The 15,912-nt window shown below is 31.9% G+C and overlaps 1 protein-coding gene across 15 annotated transcripts in view; it reads left to right on the top strand.

The window, feature by feature from the left end:
- Positions 1-15,912, top strand: part of Kdm3 (Lysine demethylase 3) — a 209,532-nt gene that overhangs the window by 54,052 nt on the left and 139,568 nt on the right. For all 15 annotated transcript variants that reach the window (XM_089173882.1, XM_089173883.1, XM_089173878.1 and 12 more), the window contains one exon: positions 13,016-13,118. In XM_089173882.1, the coding sequence (XP_089030008.1) occupies positions 13,016-13,118 (103 nt within the window). The remainder of the gene's footprint in view (positions 1-13,015; positions 13,119-15,912) is intronic.

A 15,912-nucleotide genomic window follows, 5' to 3' on the forward strand; every position in this document is an offset into this window, starting at 1 on the left:
TTCTCTTTCGATGAAAAGACGCTTCGATGTTTTCTATTTTCCCTTCTAACAACTACTTTTCTTTTAGAATACTTCGAGAACGGCTATCCCACGAGGATGGAGGTTAGTTTTATTGATTTAAAAAAAATATCTTGCTAAAGTTTATCCCCTTTTTTTTCAACTGGACTCGATGCATCATCGCCGTCATTCTTTTTCCTATACTTCTTGGTTCATGATACTATGAACGTTAAACGTAGCTACCCAACGTTACGACCACTCCTGAAGAAGGATCAATATCAACGTTCTCTTAGACTTTGCAGAGCATCGTTCTCGTGATATCTTACTCTCTTCTGGCACGTTAAATCGGAATTTTTAATATCACTGTATAAGGAGGGAGAGAAGCGATGCTATTGGAACTGGGGATCTATTTTTTTTCTTCTGGTGATATTCTCAATAATATTAAATGTCACGTGCTGCTGCATCCGGTGATCGATATAAAAAACTTTCTCTTCCTTTTTTTTATATTCCTCTTCTCCCACCTAAAATTGAAGTGGGTATTTCTTTTTTTTGAGAAAAAAAACAATAAGTAAAAGTAAAAGTAAAAGAAAAGTAGGATCATTTATAAAACACACGATCTACTAGTTGTTGTTGTTGGATAAAAATGGAGTGGGAGAGTTTGACCCTGGGAGTTTCTCCTTGAATCCCTCTGGCATCGGAACGGGCCATTGGAAGTTGGTGGATTGGGGGTGTTAGCGGGGCGAGGGGTTGCTGGTTGTTTGTCGCCCCACCTTTCTTCAAACTCTAACCCCTCTCGTAATATCGTCGACGTGCAAAGAGGGTTGTTGGTAACGTTGCTTGTATTGGGTTGGTCGTGCGCACGAACTAAACCCCTTCCCTCACTTCCTAACCCCCTTACCATCTCTTTCTAACTTTCCATTCCTCTTATTCGGGTTGGAACGCAACACGTACTCCCCTACCTCAGCTTTTACATGCATGAATGTATGTATGTGTCAGTGTGTGGGTATATCCGTCTAGCTTTTCCTCTATACATGCAAAAAGGGTGATGGTATGATCCTAGGGATGAGAAATACGATTCCTACATACACTCAAATATTTGATATGTGTGTGTGTGATGTGTGTGCATCAGTGGCGCCAGATCAGCTCGTTCCACCTGTTTGTGCAAGAGAGAGTTTCACCACGAAACTTGCAGTTTCCGAACAACAAAGTTCCTAGCTGGCCGAACTACTCCCGAATGACGTGCCAGATCGATATTTCCTAAGCCGCATAAATAAAGCTACTTCTACCAACCCTTTTCAACCCCCCAAACCCCTTCACCCCTCATCTATCTATGCTCCATACCATCCCCTAGAAAAAAAACCCTTCCTGTCTTTATCTCTTTTCAAGATTCACATTCCTCATCCGTATTCTCTCACCCTTACCACCACCCTAACTTCTTCAATGTTTGCCCGTGTACACTTTTGTGTCCAAAATTCCTTTTTTTTTTTCAATTTTATTTTTTGTTTTTGTGAAAGATTCGTCTAGAAATTTAGTAAAATTGTTTCCAATTACTTCACCGATTTTTTTCCTTTTTATTATTGTTTATTTATTTATTTTTGTTGCAAACGTTAGAGAATTTGCAATCGTTTCTCTTTGGAGGTTTTCCTATCCTAGGAATACAATTTTCGTATTCGTGGAATAAAAAGTAAACGACTAAAATTGAGAGCTCTCAACAAACACACACACACACAAACATACACAAAGATGGGGAAATAAAAATAAACAAAAAAATAAAGGTTTATCTGTTATTTTATTATCTTTTCTTTTTGTTTTGTTTTTATACGTGCGCCCGTTCCACGCGCTATCTTTTTCTCCCTTCTCTTTTCCCCTAGTGGCCTCTAAGTCCCCTCCTTCCCCTCTTCATCGTTTTCTCTTTCTCCTCTTCTATTTCTCTTTCTCTTTCGTCGATATTGATTGCCAATAAATTCCGCGTAGCGGTACCCGAGCAAAACGTAAAGGTAGTCATTTCGTTCACGGTTCACCGATTCACAATGGGTTTCCGCGTACAATTCAACCCAACTTTTCTGTACAAACCACGGGTATAGGGTAAAATTAGTAAAGGGGTCCTTGCATGAAAACCCCATAGAAAAAGATTGGCTAGGGATGAGTGAGAAAGAGGATTGCTCTTTTAATGTCTAATTGTACGAAGTAAAAAATAATTCATTAGATGTTAAGGGGTGCAGATTGGGGTTGGGGTTCTGTCATCGAATCAAATTTTCAACTTTTCTTTTCACTACCCTCTTCGATTGGGAACTCCTGACCTTTTTTTTCTTTTTTACTGTAAGAACTGGGATAGATCTTTAAAGTTGTATTCTAATAAGAGAAAAGTTGAGCATCAGGCACAAACGTCTGACACGGCCTGAACGGGAAGTTCAGTGTCAGTCATTGATGACTGACGTTGACATTCATCTTCAAATTAAATTAAACCTAACCTTAATTGAACAAAATAAATTGAATATAAAATTAATAAGATTATTTGTTTGGACACCATGTATATATGAAAGTTAGAAATAAAACTTACATCGGTTTCTATCGGCTTTAAAACGAATCTTGAAAATCTATCTCTCCCACGGAATAAGAAGAAAAAGAAGAAGAACGTTCGTGGATGGTGAAAGAAGGTAACTCCGTAAGTTGCATAGTCATTTCGAAATTCTATTCGTAAAAGAGACGAGACGGATTACGATCGAGAATTCACATAAGTCGTCGTAGTCGTTTGCCTTTTGAAAAATAAATGTAACTAGTCTGACAAGATGTCGCAACTTTTATATTTTCACTTTTTTTTCTTCTTCTTCTTCTTCTTCTTCTTTCATTTTTATACTTTAAACTCTCATCTAATTTCTTTCATAAAAGAAAAACTTATTTACTTATTTGTCGATTAAATAAACAAAATATTTTTATAAAGAAACTATCATCAATTTAAATCTCCGATGTTTATTTGTTACGATCAATAAGAATACTGGCGGTAAAATTCAAATTGATTATTTCAATCGTAGATAAAATGTAAAATAAAAGATTAAAAAAAACGATGCAGATTTTGATCAATCCTTTCAAAAAAGCATTTTATTGGACCACATTTACAAATACCATCAAAATGATTGCACACATGCATACATATCCATAGACAGATGGATCGAAAATCGATTATTCTGATTATAAAATAGAACTATGTCCTATATTTGACAAAACTTAGTTATAAATTGTTTATTCTTTAAAATTTCTTAATCCAATTTATAACAAACTAAGATCAACCGATGAGTGATCTTATCGTAAACCCTAATCCGTGATAGAAATGCAAACAAAGATACAGGGTGGATGAAAGAAAAAGAGAGTGAAATGAGGTATAGTTGGAGGGTTTGCAAAAGGGTAAAGGAGTGGGATGAGGGTGATGGGTATAAGAAGTAGAAGTAGAAGCAGAATGATGACGATAAAGGGGAGAAAGAGAGGGAAAGCTCGACAGTTTATCGGGTATGCATCAGTGAGCCGAGTTTGCAATATTATCGTCGCCCGCGTGACGCTCCTTGTTTCCGAAGGCGGCTGCTCGTTGCTGTGTTCGTAACTGGAAAGAGAGAGAGAGATAGGATGATCGGCAGAGGGATCGGAGGAGGATCGGGTTAGCTCGGGATAGATAAAACGTGAGAGAGAGAGAGAGAGAGTGAGTGAGAGGAAGGAGGATAGAAAAGCATTAGTGAAGTAAAGAGTGGTGGGAGTAGGGATATGCAACCCCGGCAATATCGATAGTAGTACCACGCGCGGCGGCGGGACGTACTACTTTCGGGCGTGTGGTGAGCGCAAAGGATTCTACGATCCGTAGAAAGTGCCAGTAGACGGCAGCACTGCGGACCGCGCGTATCGCAGTTCTCGTCAGAGTTTCTTAACGCGCTTTTCTTCGTAAAATTTGTCGTCGTTATCATCGTTGTCGTTTATTGTCGTCGTATTTGTCGTCGGATATAATCTTAATAAATTATTGCGATTTTTTTTTTAATCAATATTCTTCTTTTTTATTGTAAATCGCGAGTTTATTTTCGTCGATTGATCGTTCGAGAGGAGGAAGACTAAAAACCATCCCTCACATCCCATTCCCAACTTTACTTTTCTCCTTTGGATTATATATATGTATCTCTTTCTATATATATATATATATAAGGAAATATATATATATAGTATTTATAGTTCAACCCTTTAAACTGTTCTCTCCCTGATTGTTACAACCCCCTTAAACCCTCTTTCTTATCATCAATAATATCGCAATAAACGTTTTTTTTGTTCAAATTGTTTATTTTCTTCATTTTGAAAATATTGTAATCATTTGTAATATGATTAATGTAATGGAACGTTGTTTGATTTGATCGAGGAAACACAAGGTGATTATCTGGTGTTTTCTTTTTCTTTATTTATTTATTTATTTATTATTATTATTATTATTATTATTATTATTATTATTATTATTATTATTATGATTAGTGGTAAATGGAAATAAAAGAAGGAAGAAATATTTTCAACGAAGCTCTCGTATTTTTGAATATTTTTCTTGTGTAATTTCAACGATAACCGTTCTTAATGAAGTTTAAAACATTTTTGTTTTTTTTTGTTTCGAAACAATTGAAAAATTGATGGTTCTTTTATTTAACTTTTTGTTAACTGCCATATTTATTCTTTTTCATAATAATAGTAATAATAATTTAATAATAATAATAATAATAATAATAATAATAATAATAATAATGATAAAAGGTGAATTAGAATGAACGGACGACACTCATTTGAATACATTTTAATATTCTTACAAGTATGTGCGTGTTAGTGTTTCTATCTACCAAGGCAGATATACACGTACTCATATTTCAGATAGTAGTGATAATGGAGAGTCTCAAGGACACATACAACGGAACATATTTCGTTGAGTTGTTGAAAAAAAAAAATAAAAATAAAAAAAAATATATTCGAGAAGCTTCGGAACGAGAGTTTCGATAATAGAAATACAATCTTCTTTCGTTTGTTCGAAATGTCTGATTGAATGCTCCAAAAAACACGCATATAATTTGTTTTTTTATTTTATTTTTTTTTTTTTTATTATTATTGGACATATTTACTGTCAACAAATTGTGTTGTATAAATTTTATTTTGTTATTTTATTTTTTTCTTTTTTTTCTTTTACTTCTCCTCGATTGAACGATCTAAAATGAATTTGTTGATAAAATATATAGGTTATCTTCGACGACAAAATAATAATGAAAAAAAATATTGGATGGATGATGTGCCGTCGGTAAAATTGTTTCATATTATTCATGTTGAATGTAATTTTGATTCTGGTGCCGGTTAGATGTGAACGGATTACAATTTTATAATTAATTACTCAATTGAATTCTAATGAACGGGCGTGACTCAGCAAATGATAGTTATTTTTTTGTTTCCCCCTTATTTTTTTTGGTTTAGTTATTTTTGTTTAATGAATTACTAAAAAAAAAAAAAAAATGTGTGTTTTGTGACCGATGAAAAAAAAAAAAGATATAAAAATAAAAATTCAATGGAGATCAAATATATATGACGATAAGAAGGATAACAAAAGGATTCAGTGAATCGGAAATCTAATTCGTCCAATGTTTCATTTCTTATGGATAATTATTGTCTCACACACACACACCCACACATTGACGTTTTTATATCACCAATTAAAATTCACAAGTAAGTCATATTTTCTTCAAACATTATTATCTTATTTTATTTTTATGTTAATTAACAACTACTATTGCAATATTTTTTTTTTTTTTTTTTTTTTAGAAACGATAACGTATATGAACATTTAATCTAATGTATTTACATTAGTTTTATTTTCAGAATGTAGTTTAAAAAATAAGGTTAGAATTTAAAAATGATTATTTTACATTTTAACATGTTAAACATACCAAAAGTTGGATCAAATGACCTTATTTCAAATTTACTATTAGATAATAATAATAATAATAATAATAATAATAATATGTGCTATTATAATTATTGAATATTTTTAGACGCCATTTTTAATTTGACCAATTTCAAATACGTGAGTGTCAAATATTTCTTATTGCATAATATTTTTTTGTTTCTATATATAAATAACATTTATATATATTTTAATGAAATAATTAGTAATTTAATATAAAAAAAAAATAGTAATATAATAAATAATGAATTAATTATATTATAATAAACAAATAAATTTTTAATAATCAAATCGGTAGATTTAGTGTTAAAATTCATTGAACTTTGATAGGAAATAATTCGTGGTGTTTATTTGTCGTGTGAGTAATAGTGAAACTATGTATATATTATTTACAGTTCATAATTGCGCAGGGTGTGAAAGGGTGACGGGGTTGGTTAGGGGTGGGAGGAGTGGTGGGGGATTTAGCAACGCAATATCACATTCCTTGTTCAACGTAGTTTCAAATATGCCAGCCAATACGATGACGTTGCATCGAATACTACCAACTATCTAACTTTTTATCATTTATCTTTATCTTTATCTTTATCTTTATCTTTTCCCACCAATCTTTTATACAAATTTAATTTATTGAATTTAAATTAAACATTGGCAGTCAACTGTTACGAATTTGATTATTGACTTTTAGAAAATGGGAATGGCACGTTTTAAACTGTGTTTTTCATTTTATGACGGGCTGAAAGGGGTGAGGTAGTGAGGCTAATAAAAAACTAATTTATTGGAATTTCTAAAAGGAATTTTTCTTCAAAGTATCCGATGGAATCTTTCCTATACTTGTTTCTTTTATTTTTTATCGTCGGGATGAAAAACAAGGTTTAGACCGACACAGATAGAAAAAAAAATATATATATATATATATTCAACGCAACACTAGGTCATCCCCATAAATTTGAGAAAAAGGTCCCTACTCCTTTGTACACCCTATAACAAAAGTCATGACTGAAGGTTATCCCCATTAATTTGAGAAAAAGATTTTCCAAGTCCCTATCCCTTTGTATACCCCATAACTAAAGTCATAAATTATTGTCGTAAGAGGACACCACTTTAATTTACTACTATTATTAAATAAACAATTTAATTGGAACAATTATTATTTTTCAATTATACTATATATTATCGCTTAAATAATTAAAAATTAAAAAATAATAAAAATTAAAAATATTGGAAAATTGATCAAAGACACATGAAAATAAAACCAAAACAAAAAAAAAACCTAGCAAGGAACGCAAGGAACCCAATTAGAGAACACTCGGATTCCAAATATTGGCTGCAATTTCAAATGTTCTTTTTTCTTTTTTTTTTATCTCTTCCCCTTGTTCTCAACTTTTTTCATCCCCTTTTCTTCTTCCTTTTCTTCTCTTTTACACTGACATCAGTTTTATTATTATTTCATTTTTATTTTTTCCCCCATTTCATTTTTTTTTTTTTTTTTTTTTTTATTTCATTTTGCTTTCTGGTCTCGCTCGTGCGCACGTAATGTGATTAACGAGCACGAGAATCGTCACGACAGGTGGGTAAGAACAGTAAGAGGGAGGGGGAGGAAAGTGGAAAAGCAAAAGGAGGAGAGGGGGTGAAGATGAAGGGGGTGGTGGTGTATGTAATAGGAGGTAGAATCGAGGGAGTGGGGGGGGAGTAGTCACACGACGATGAGTACGCACAAGAGTGAAAAAGAAAATAAAAAAGATAAAAAAAAGAAAAAGAGAGTGAGAGAGAGAGAGAGAGAGAGAGAGAGAGTGAGAGGGAAAATGGTGATCCATTATATAAAAGAAAAAGAAAGAAAATATGGGGGGTAGGGGGGTTTGTGGAAGAGTAGGAAGGGGATGGAAAATGGTTGGTTGGTTGAAAGTTAGAGGGAAAAGGATGGAGAAAGATGGGCACAAAAAAAAAAAGGAAGAAGTAGTGGAAGGGAAAATGAATTCCCTCCCTCTCTCTCTCTCTCTCTCTCTCTCTCTCTCTTACTCTCTTTGGCAGTCGGATAACTCGGTAGGATCGATCGAAATATCTGCCGGTTCGTTTGGCGTATACACGCGTTCCTCAACACACATACACACACATGATACATCATCAGGAGACACAATTTTATATATAGAATGTGTATTTATTTGTTTATGTGTGTATAAGTGGGTGGGTGGGTGGTTAGTTGTGTTAAGATGCCTACACGCGTTTCAATGTTCAATATATATTTAATATATTTATTTAAATTAATTTAAATTATATTTAATTAATAAATATTTTTAAATTATATTTATTATTTAATTTATTTAATATATTTATTATATATTTATATTTATTTAATAATAATAATAATATATTTACATTTTAATATGCAATATTTTATATATATATATATATATATATATATATATATATATATATATATATATATATATATATAATAGTAATATAAAATATATATAAAAAAAATATATAAAATATATAAATATTATATTATTAATTATTTATAATTATTATATAATAAATTAATTATATATAAATATATGAAATAATAATAATACATTCATAATAAAATTAATACATTAATTGAATAAAAAAATTCAAAATAAAATATTAAAAGACCCTTTTTTTTTCTTTTTTTTTTTTTTTTTTTTAAACAAAACAACATGTCATATTATATCAATCCAATGCAACAAAAAACAAGTGTCTCTTTTTATATTTTTCAAATAGATTAAATCTTAGCTCGAAACATAAACGTGCACGACGATTAAAGTATTTCCATAAATTTGTCTAACCTCTCCCCTCCCTCCCTCCTCCGTTTAACCAATCCCAACCCTCACCTTACCCTCAACTTCTCAACTTGGCAGAGGATTTTTGCGTTTATGAATAATTTCCGGTGGTTAGCAAGAGTGAACGTGTTCAGAGTTTCTCGAGGTCTTCTGTTAAAGAAAAAGAAATGAAATAAAAAACAAAAAAATAGAAGAAGAAAATTTCTATAAGAGAAAAGTAAAGAAAAGGGTGGGGGATAAAAAAAGAAGTGGGGGGGAAGTAGGAAGAGTGGGGGAACAATGAGAATAAGAAAGAAAGAAAGAGAGAAATGGTAGTAGCAGTGTTTGAAATTAAATATGAAACTGGAAACGGTTGGTTATTCGAGGTTGGTAACGAGTGAAATGAGAATAATAGATAAAGAAAGAAAGAAAGAAAGAAAGAAAGTAATAAAGAATAAAAAGAAAGAGAAAGAGAGAGAGAGAGAGAGAGAAAGAGAAGTATAATAATTGCCATCTCCTATAAAAGATGACTCAAAATAACCATCGGCTGTTTTATTATTCAGTTTCATCACGATGCCTGTCAAATTAGGCGAGAATAAACTGTGATATAACGAGACAAGGTAGCATTGAAGTTTGAATATAGTTTGAAAGAGAGAAAGAAAGAGATGTGGAATCAGTCGGGGGAGGAGAGGGGGTGGAGAGGGGGGAGGAGATAGGACTGGTTAATCGAATAGAATTTTCGACGAAAAATAAATTTCAGATGGGTTCTTTGATTTTTTTTTTGTTTTTTTTTGTTTTTTTTCTGTTTCTTCAACTAAAGAAGAATTCGTTAAGAATTGAATGGTTAATTTTCTACCAATGGGAGGAGGAGTGAAAGGGGGTGGGTGGGAATGAAAAATAGAAAAGAGAAAAAGTAATATGAAAAATGATTCATGAAATTGTCATAAAGTGTTTTTAGAATTTTTGAGGAACAATTTTTGAAATTATCGTTCTTTCCGATGATAATAGATTGTAATTGTGTTGGTGTATTGTGTTTGTGTGTGTTTGTATGATTAAATAATTTGGTTTTTCTGATGATAATAAGTTGCAATTGTGTTGGTGTGTGTTTGTTTTTATTGTATGGTTAAACAATTTGGTCTTTTTTTTTTGTAACGATTGAAACTTTTCAAATATTTATAGGTTTTGATTTGAATCATTGATAGTTTGATAAAATGAAAAAAGACGAATTTTTAATTAATTAAATGGAAATTAGGTTGAGAGTTTTTTTTTTTTAATTTTTTGCAAGTGTTGTTGTTCAGTATGGCAAATTAAAAGATTTTTGCAATGCTAAATTATTATCATATGAATTTTTGAACAATTTGATTAATCCTTCGACTGGCACGTTGAAAAATCATATGTTTCATAGATTATAATTAATTTATTTATTATAATAATATTATAATATATAAATTATAATATATATTAATAATATTATTTTATTGTTTGTTTTAATTATTTTATAAATTTATTATTATATAAATTATATAATTAATTTACTTATTTTTTATTATATAAATTATATAGTTATGAATAATATAAAAATTATTTTTTTTATTTATTATTATAATATTTATTTTAATAATATTATAATAAATTATAATATATGTTATAATAGTATATATATATATATATATATATATGTAATTGTATATATGTATAGTTGTTTGCAATTCTTCAGCCCCATTCTACCCCTTTGAAAATTTCTTCAAGCCCTTCTCTAAATTTTTGTTTTTCAACTGTGAGTGATAGTGAGTGACTGAATATGTGTGTGCGAGAGTGAGAGAGAAAGCATATAAGAGACACGTGCGTGTTCTATGTACTTTTACACTTATGTACGTATTTATATATTATGTGTATATGTGTATGTTTGTGTGTGTATGGATGTATATGTTGGAATGCGACGGCCTAGGTGAAATGCCTGGCCACGTGCCAGAGATTTTAACCTCAATTTGCAATAAAATACACGCTCTTCACGACGACTTAACGCGAATTCTCGCCTTTTCTTTTCTTTTCTTTTCATTTTTTTTATTTTTATTTTTATTTTTATTTTGTTTAATCTGTTTTTTTTCTTTTGTTACTTTACGTTTTTATTTTTATTTATTTTATTTTACTTTATTTCACGAACATTATTTCGTAGTTTTATCGTTTTACTCGTATGTACTTTGTACCATTACATTTATCTATTTATTTCTCATAATTGTTTATTATTATTATTGTTGATTATTGTTATTTTTTTTTTATACTTAAGTAAACGTTATATTAGGAAAAAAATATTTCAATTATTTTTATTATTGTTATTGTTGTTTATTTATTTATTTATTTTTTCTTATATTAAATTAACCTCGTTTTACTCGTATGTACTTTGTACCATTACATTTAATTATTTATTTCTCATAATTGTTTATTATTATTATTGTTGATTATTATTTTTTTTTAATAATTAAGTAAACGTTGTAGTACCAATAAAATATTTCAATGATTTTTATTTTTGTTGTTGTTTTTTTTTTTTTACTATTTTTTATACTTAATTAAACGTTGTATTACGAAAACAAATATTTTAATTAAAAGTTTTCCAATTTTTTTGTTCAGATTTTTTTATTTTTTTTTTGCTACGATGACGTTAATTTATTTTTCAAAGAATTATTTCCTTATATTTTTTATCCCTGAATGGTTTTTTTTTTTTCTTTATTACGATAATCTCAAACAAGTTTTACGAAAAAAACAAGATATTATATAAATACATAATCTCAGTTATGTTTCATGCATATATAACATTTATTTATGTAAGTTGTTTTATCACCAAAAAAAAAAAACAAATATCGCAAAGTATTTTTTTGTTTGTTTGACCGATGTTTAAATTAAGATTAAATTATTCAAATCGTAGTAGTTAAATTTTTTGTGTGAAACATATTAAATATTTATTTTTCTTTTTTTTTTCATTTTTTTTTTTTTTTTGATTAAAATTATCTCAACTAAATTATCAGTTATTTAAAATATATTTTTAAAAATATATCTGATAATTAATTAATCATCATTCAGATCTTAAAAGACGAATAATATTTATTACGAAATATAATCTATATATATATATATATAGGTGTATGTGTGTGTGTGTACTCAGAGGTGACGGAAGTATCGATAAGATAATACTTATTTTTAAGATATGTTATCAAAGTGCTAACATTGATCAATTAATTTCATTAAAATGAACCATCATACACGACACGTGTTTATGTTAATAATCTTACAGATTATATTTCTCTTTCATACCCCCTTTTATTAACCAACTAACTAATCATAGATATTCCCCATTTTTTAAATTAGATAACAAACAATAAGCTCACAGATGTGACTCAACCCCCATTAACAAAAAAAAAACCAATTCCTATTGACTTGTATTACTCACAAACTTTTACATGTGTCTAAAAAAACATGGATTACCTAAAGAATTAAAAAAAAAACCATTTATCTATTACAATAATTCATAGAATCCTGTCCCATTAACCTGTATTACCTATAAACATTTGACATATCTCTAAAAAAACCATGGATGACCTAAAGAATTAAAAAAAAATCATTTACCTATTACAATAAGTCATAGAATCCTAAAAATAATATCATCCGTTTATTGGTGACGTTTATTGGTTTAGAAAAATTGGGAATTGCAAAAATATTTCATTGTTTTATTTCTTGTAAGTTATCCACCAAGTTCGCATATACCTGGTGACCTCTTTACATAGTATTACATTACACGACATTACCCTGTGTGGCCTGTGTTGTAGCTTTACATACGCAAGCAAGCAAGCGCGCATGCTAACACAAAGCCACCCGTTCCTCAGCCCGTTTATCTCAGCGCGTTTATCTCGGCGCGTCTACAACGGCACGTTTATCAACGGTAATAAATGAGACAGTTAAACAAAGAGACTCCTACCCTTCTGTGCCCCTCAACCCCCCTTGTATTCCTATCCCCTATCCCTTTTCAAACTACCACTATCACTATTCGTACCCCCTCCTACTCCTACTCCTCCTCTTTACACCCACAATCCCGTTTCCCTGTTTTTACTTCAACAAGCTAAGTTCTCTCTCTCTCTCTCTCTCTCTCTCTCTCTCTCATCGTTTTGCTTGCTAGCTTTATGGGATTTTAACAAAAGGACAAGATTTTGACGTTAAGATTATCATCACACCCTCTGATGGATTTTTATTTTATTGTTAATAATATTATTGTCATTTTTGTTTTCAGCCAAGACCAGGTAGAAGGTCTCGTGGTCGTCCGGGAAACAACACAGCACAATTGCAAACAACGCCAAGAGTTCAGAGTCCAATTTCACAGCATTTGGAGAAAGGTATTTTGTTATTTGATTTAAATGTTGGAATTTAATTATAAGTTAACACACAAGAGTTGCATATTTTTTGGTGTCTTTCACTTCAAAGGTTAAACTTTAACGTATTCAAAATACGCAGAAAAGTTCCAAGATACCAGTTTGATTTTTGTTTTTCAGTAAAAACATTTTAGAAACTAGTCCAAGTTTTCAAGTTTCACGTTTGATAGTTTCAAAGTGAAAAATAAGTATAATCTTACGTATAATCATTTTGATGTTTCCGGTTAGGAAATAAAATATAAGTCAAAGTTTATCGCTGTTTAAATATCGATGAAAATAAGTGGGATAGCAATGGAACACATATGTGTTTGTCGGAATAAACTAAGTATAGGATTGAGGGGGTTTTAAAGTTGAGGAGTGTTGGAATAAAATGGGGTTGCTTTGTGGGTGGAAATGAGGTTGGGAGTTTGAGATGGGATAAACGACGTTAGATCGATTTGAGAAAAGCAAACTATGTGTTGGATAAAAGGAGATACTAGGAAGAAGAGGAGAAAGAGGTGGACGAGGAGGAGAAGGAGGAGGAGGAGTAGGAGTTGGAGAAGGAGAGTAGAACCCGACCCAATGTCCAGGTCTCTCTTCGGCGTGTGGTCGATGAAGCGAGGTCAAACGGGGTCGTTGAGAGTTGGGTTGCGCGATCGACCCAGGCAAAGGTCAGACGAAGACATACCATTGGACTAAACCCCTCCCCTTCTGAGGGAGGAGGAGATGGAAGGGGGAGGAGGTCTCTTATGAGACGGTTAGAGTCAGAGGGGGGTTCCATTAACTTGCTTCTGGAATTTAACGGAAGAATCTATTGGAGAAGAAGTTTAGGTGTGTTGATGTTGGTGAGAAAGGATATCATGGTTGGATAAGGGTGAGAAGAAGAAGGGTCTGGAGAAGGGGGAAAAGTGTGGGCTGAGTTTGGAATGATTTCGAGAGGGAAAGCGGACGACGAAATGGTCTTTCTCTCTCGTTCTGCACGATATAAATGAAACAGAACGAGAAAGAAGACATAGAACTATACAGGGTCAGACTGTCTACTATGTAGTGGTGTTAGTAGTTGTAGTAGTGGCATGCTGGCAGTTGGGGGTAAGGGAAATGATTCGAGGAACTACTACAGAGAAAACCGGTCCACAAACAAAAGGTTCCTCCTCCTATTGGACTGTCCTTTTTCTTTCTTTTCTCTGCCCCTTCTTTTACTTGGAGTAAAAAAAAAAATGGGGGAATGGGTTTGAAAATAAAATGAAGGAAACAAGATGAAGAAGAAGTTGAACGGGGGCTGATTCAGGTAGACCCAAAAGGGCTGGGGGAGTGGTCTTCTTGCCCAACATGTAACGTGGATACTCTTCTTCTTCTTCTTCTTCTTATTTTACTGGAGTCCTTTGTTCACGGCTGGAACTTCTCTCCTTTCTTTCCTTTTCTTTTCTCTAATCGCACCACCATTCTCACCTTACTTTTTTTTTCTTGTTCCTTTATTTATTTCAAACTCGTTTGGTAGTATTAGTAGTTTTTATTTTGTTCGGTTTCACCTTTTAAAGTTAAATCTGTGCAACTGTTCCTATTCCATAAACCATTTCCCATTTAGAAATCTTTAAAATCTACAAGTGATTTTTCTCTATTCGATTTTCATCATCATTTATCGTTCCTCCTTTTCTTCGTCAGTTTATAACACAGTCAAAAAAAAAAAAAATAATAATAATAAAAGAAGAAGAAGAAGAGTAATAAAGTAACAAAATCCTCTTGAAACGGGAAGTCCCTTTGATGTGATTCCAGTTTTCTACTTTTTCTTCTTCTTTTTCTTTTTCATTTTCTTCGTCGGCATAATTCCTCAACTTGTCCCGCCTTCCTTCTATACCCTCTTTCTGTTACCGCAGTTTCTCATACCTGTGTCTGTGTGCATGTGTATATGTCAGCTTGCAACCCATATACTCGTCCACTTTTCTTTTCTCTTTTTTTTTAAGCTCTCTTTCTTGCTCAGCCTCGCAAAAATAAACGGCAGTGGGTATAAAGCTCGTGTCGGGTGACACATTGCTGAAAATACATTCACCCCTTTCCCCCTCCTACCTACCCTTTTTCCTTCTTTCTCACTCGGTCTCATTTTTTTTTTCTTTCTTTTCCCCTAGCAGCACCACTTGGAACTACTACGAAGTAGTTGATACTCAGTGATAATTACCGTGGAAGGGTGAAAAGGAAACGTTTCGTCTATTTGTGGATGTTACATAGACCCATACATACACACAGACAGTCAGACAGAGAGACACATAAAAAGAAACGGAGGATAGAAAAGCAGACTTGGACCCAATTACACGATAGATGCCGTGTGGTACGTTCATTCGTCTCTATAGCAGGAAATGACTGCTCTCATTCGTTCATCTTTTTCCTGCTAACTATGCAGACGTTATCACGTGTGGAACGTTTCAGTAATAATCAAAGATGATCTTTCAAAACTGTCTGAACGAAATAGTTCGAATCTATCTGACTCCCTATCAGAATTCTTGCAACTTGTTTTTGTATTTATCAGCAGTTAGTTACTTTCAGTATCAATGTAAAGCTCACCTAATTTTAATGATACATTCCCTAGCAATTATGTATTACTCTCTTTCTGTCTGTTCATATCCATCATCATCGAGTAGCGTGTGATTTGTTAGAGAGATGACACAACATGAGAAATAGTAGTAGTATTGGTCTAGCCAACTAATCATCGATCATCATAGATCGATGATTGGATTCTTCCAGGCCAATGAACTCAATAAGAATCCAAAGTCATCCACCTGGTGAT

The sequence above is a fragment of the Polistes dominula genome, unplaced genomic scaffold, assembly GCF_049000335.1.
Source record: "Polistes dominula isolate Pdom_NZ unplaced genomic scaffold, Pdom_raw_medaka contig_75, whole genome shotgun sequence".
Lineage (NCBI taxonomy): Eukaryota > Metazoa > Arthropoda > Insecta > Hymenoptera > Vespidae > Polistes > Polistes dominula.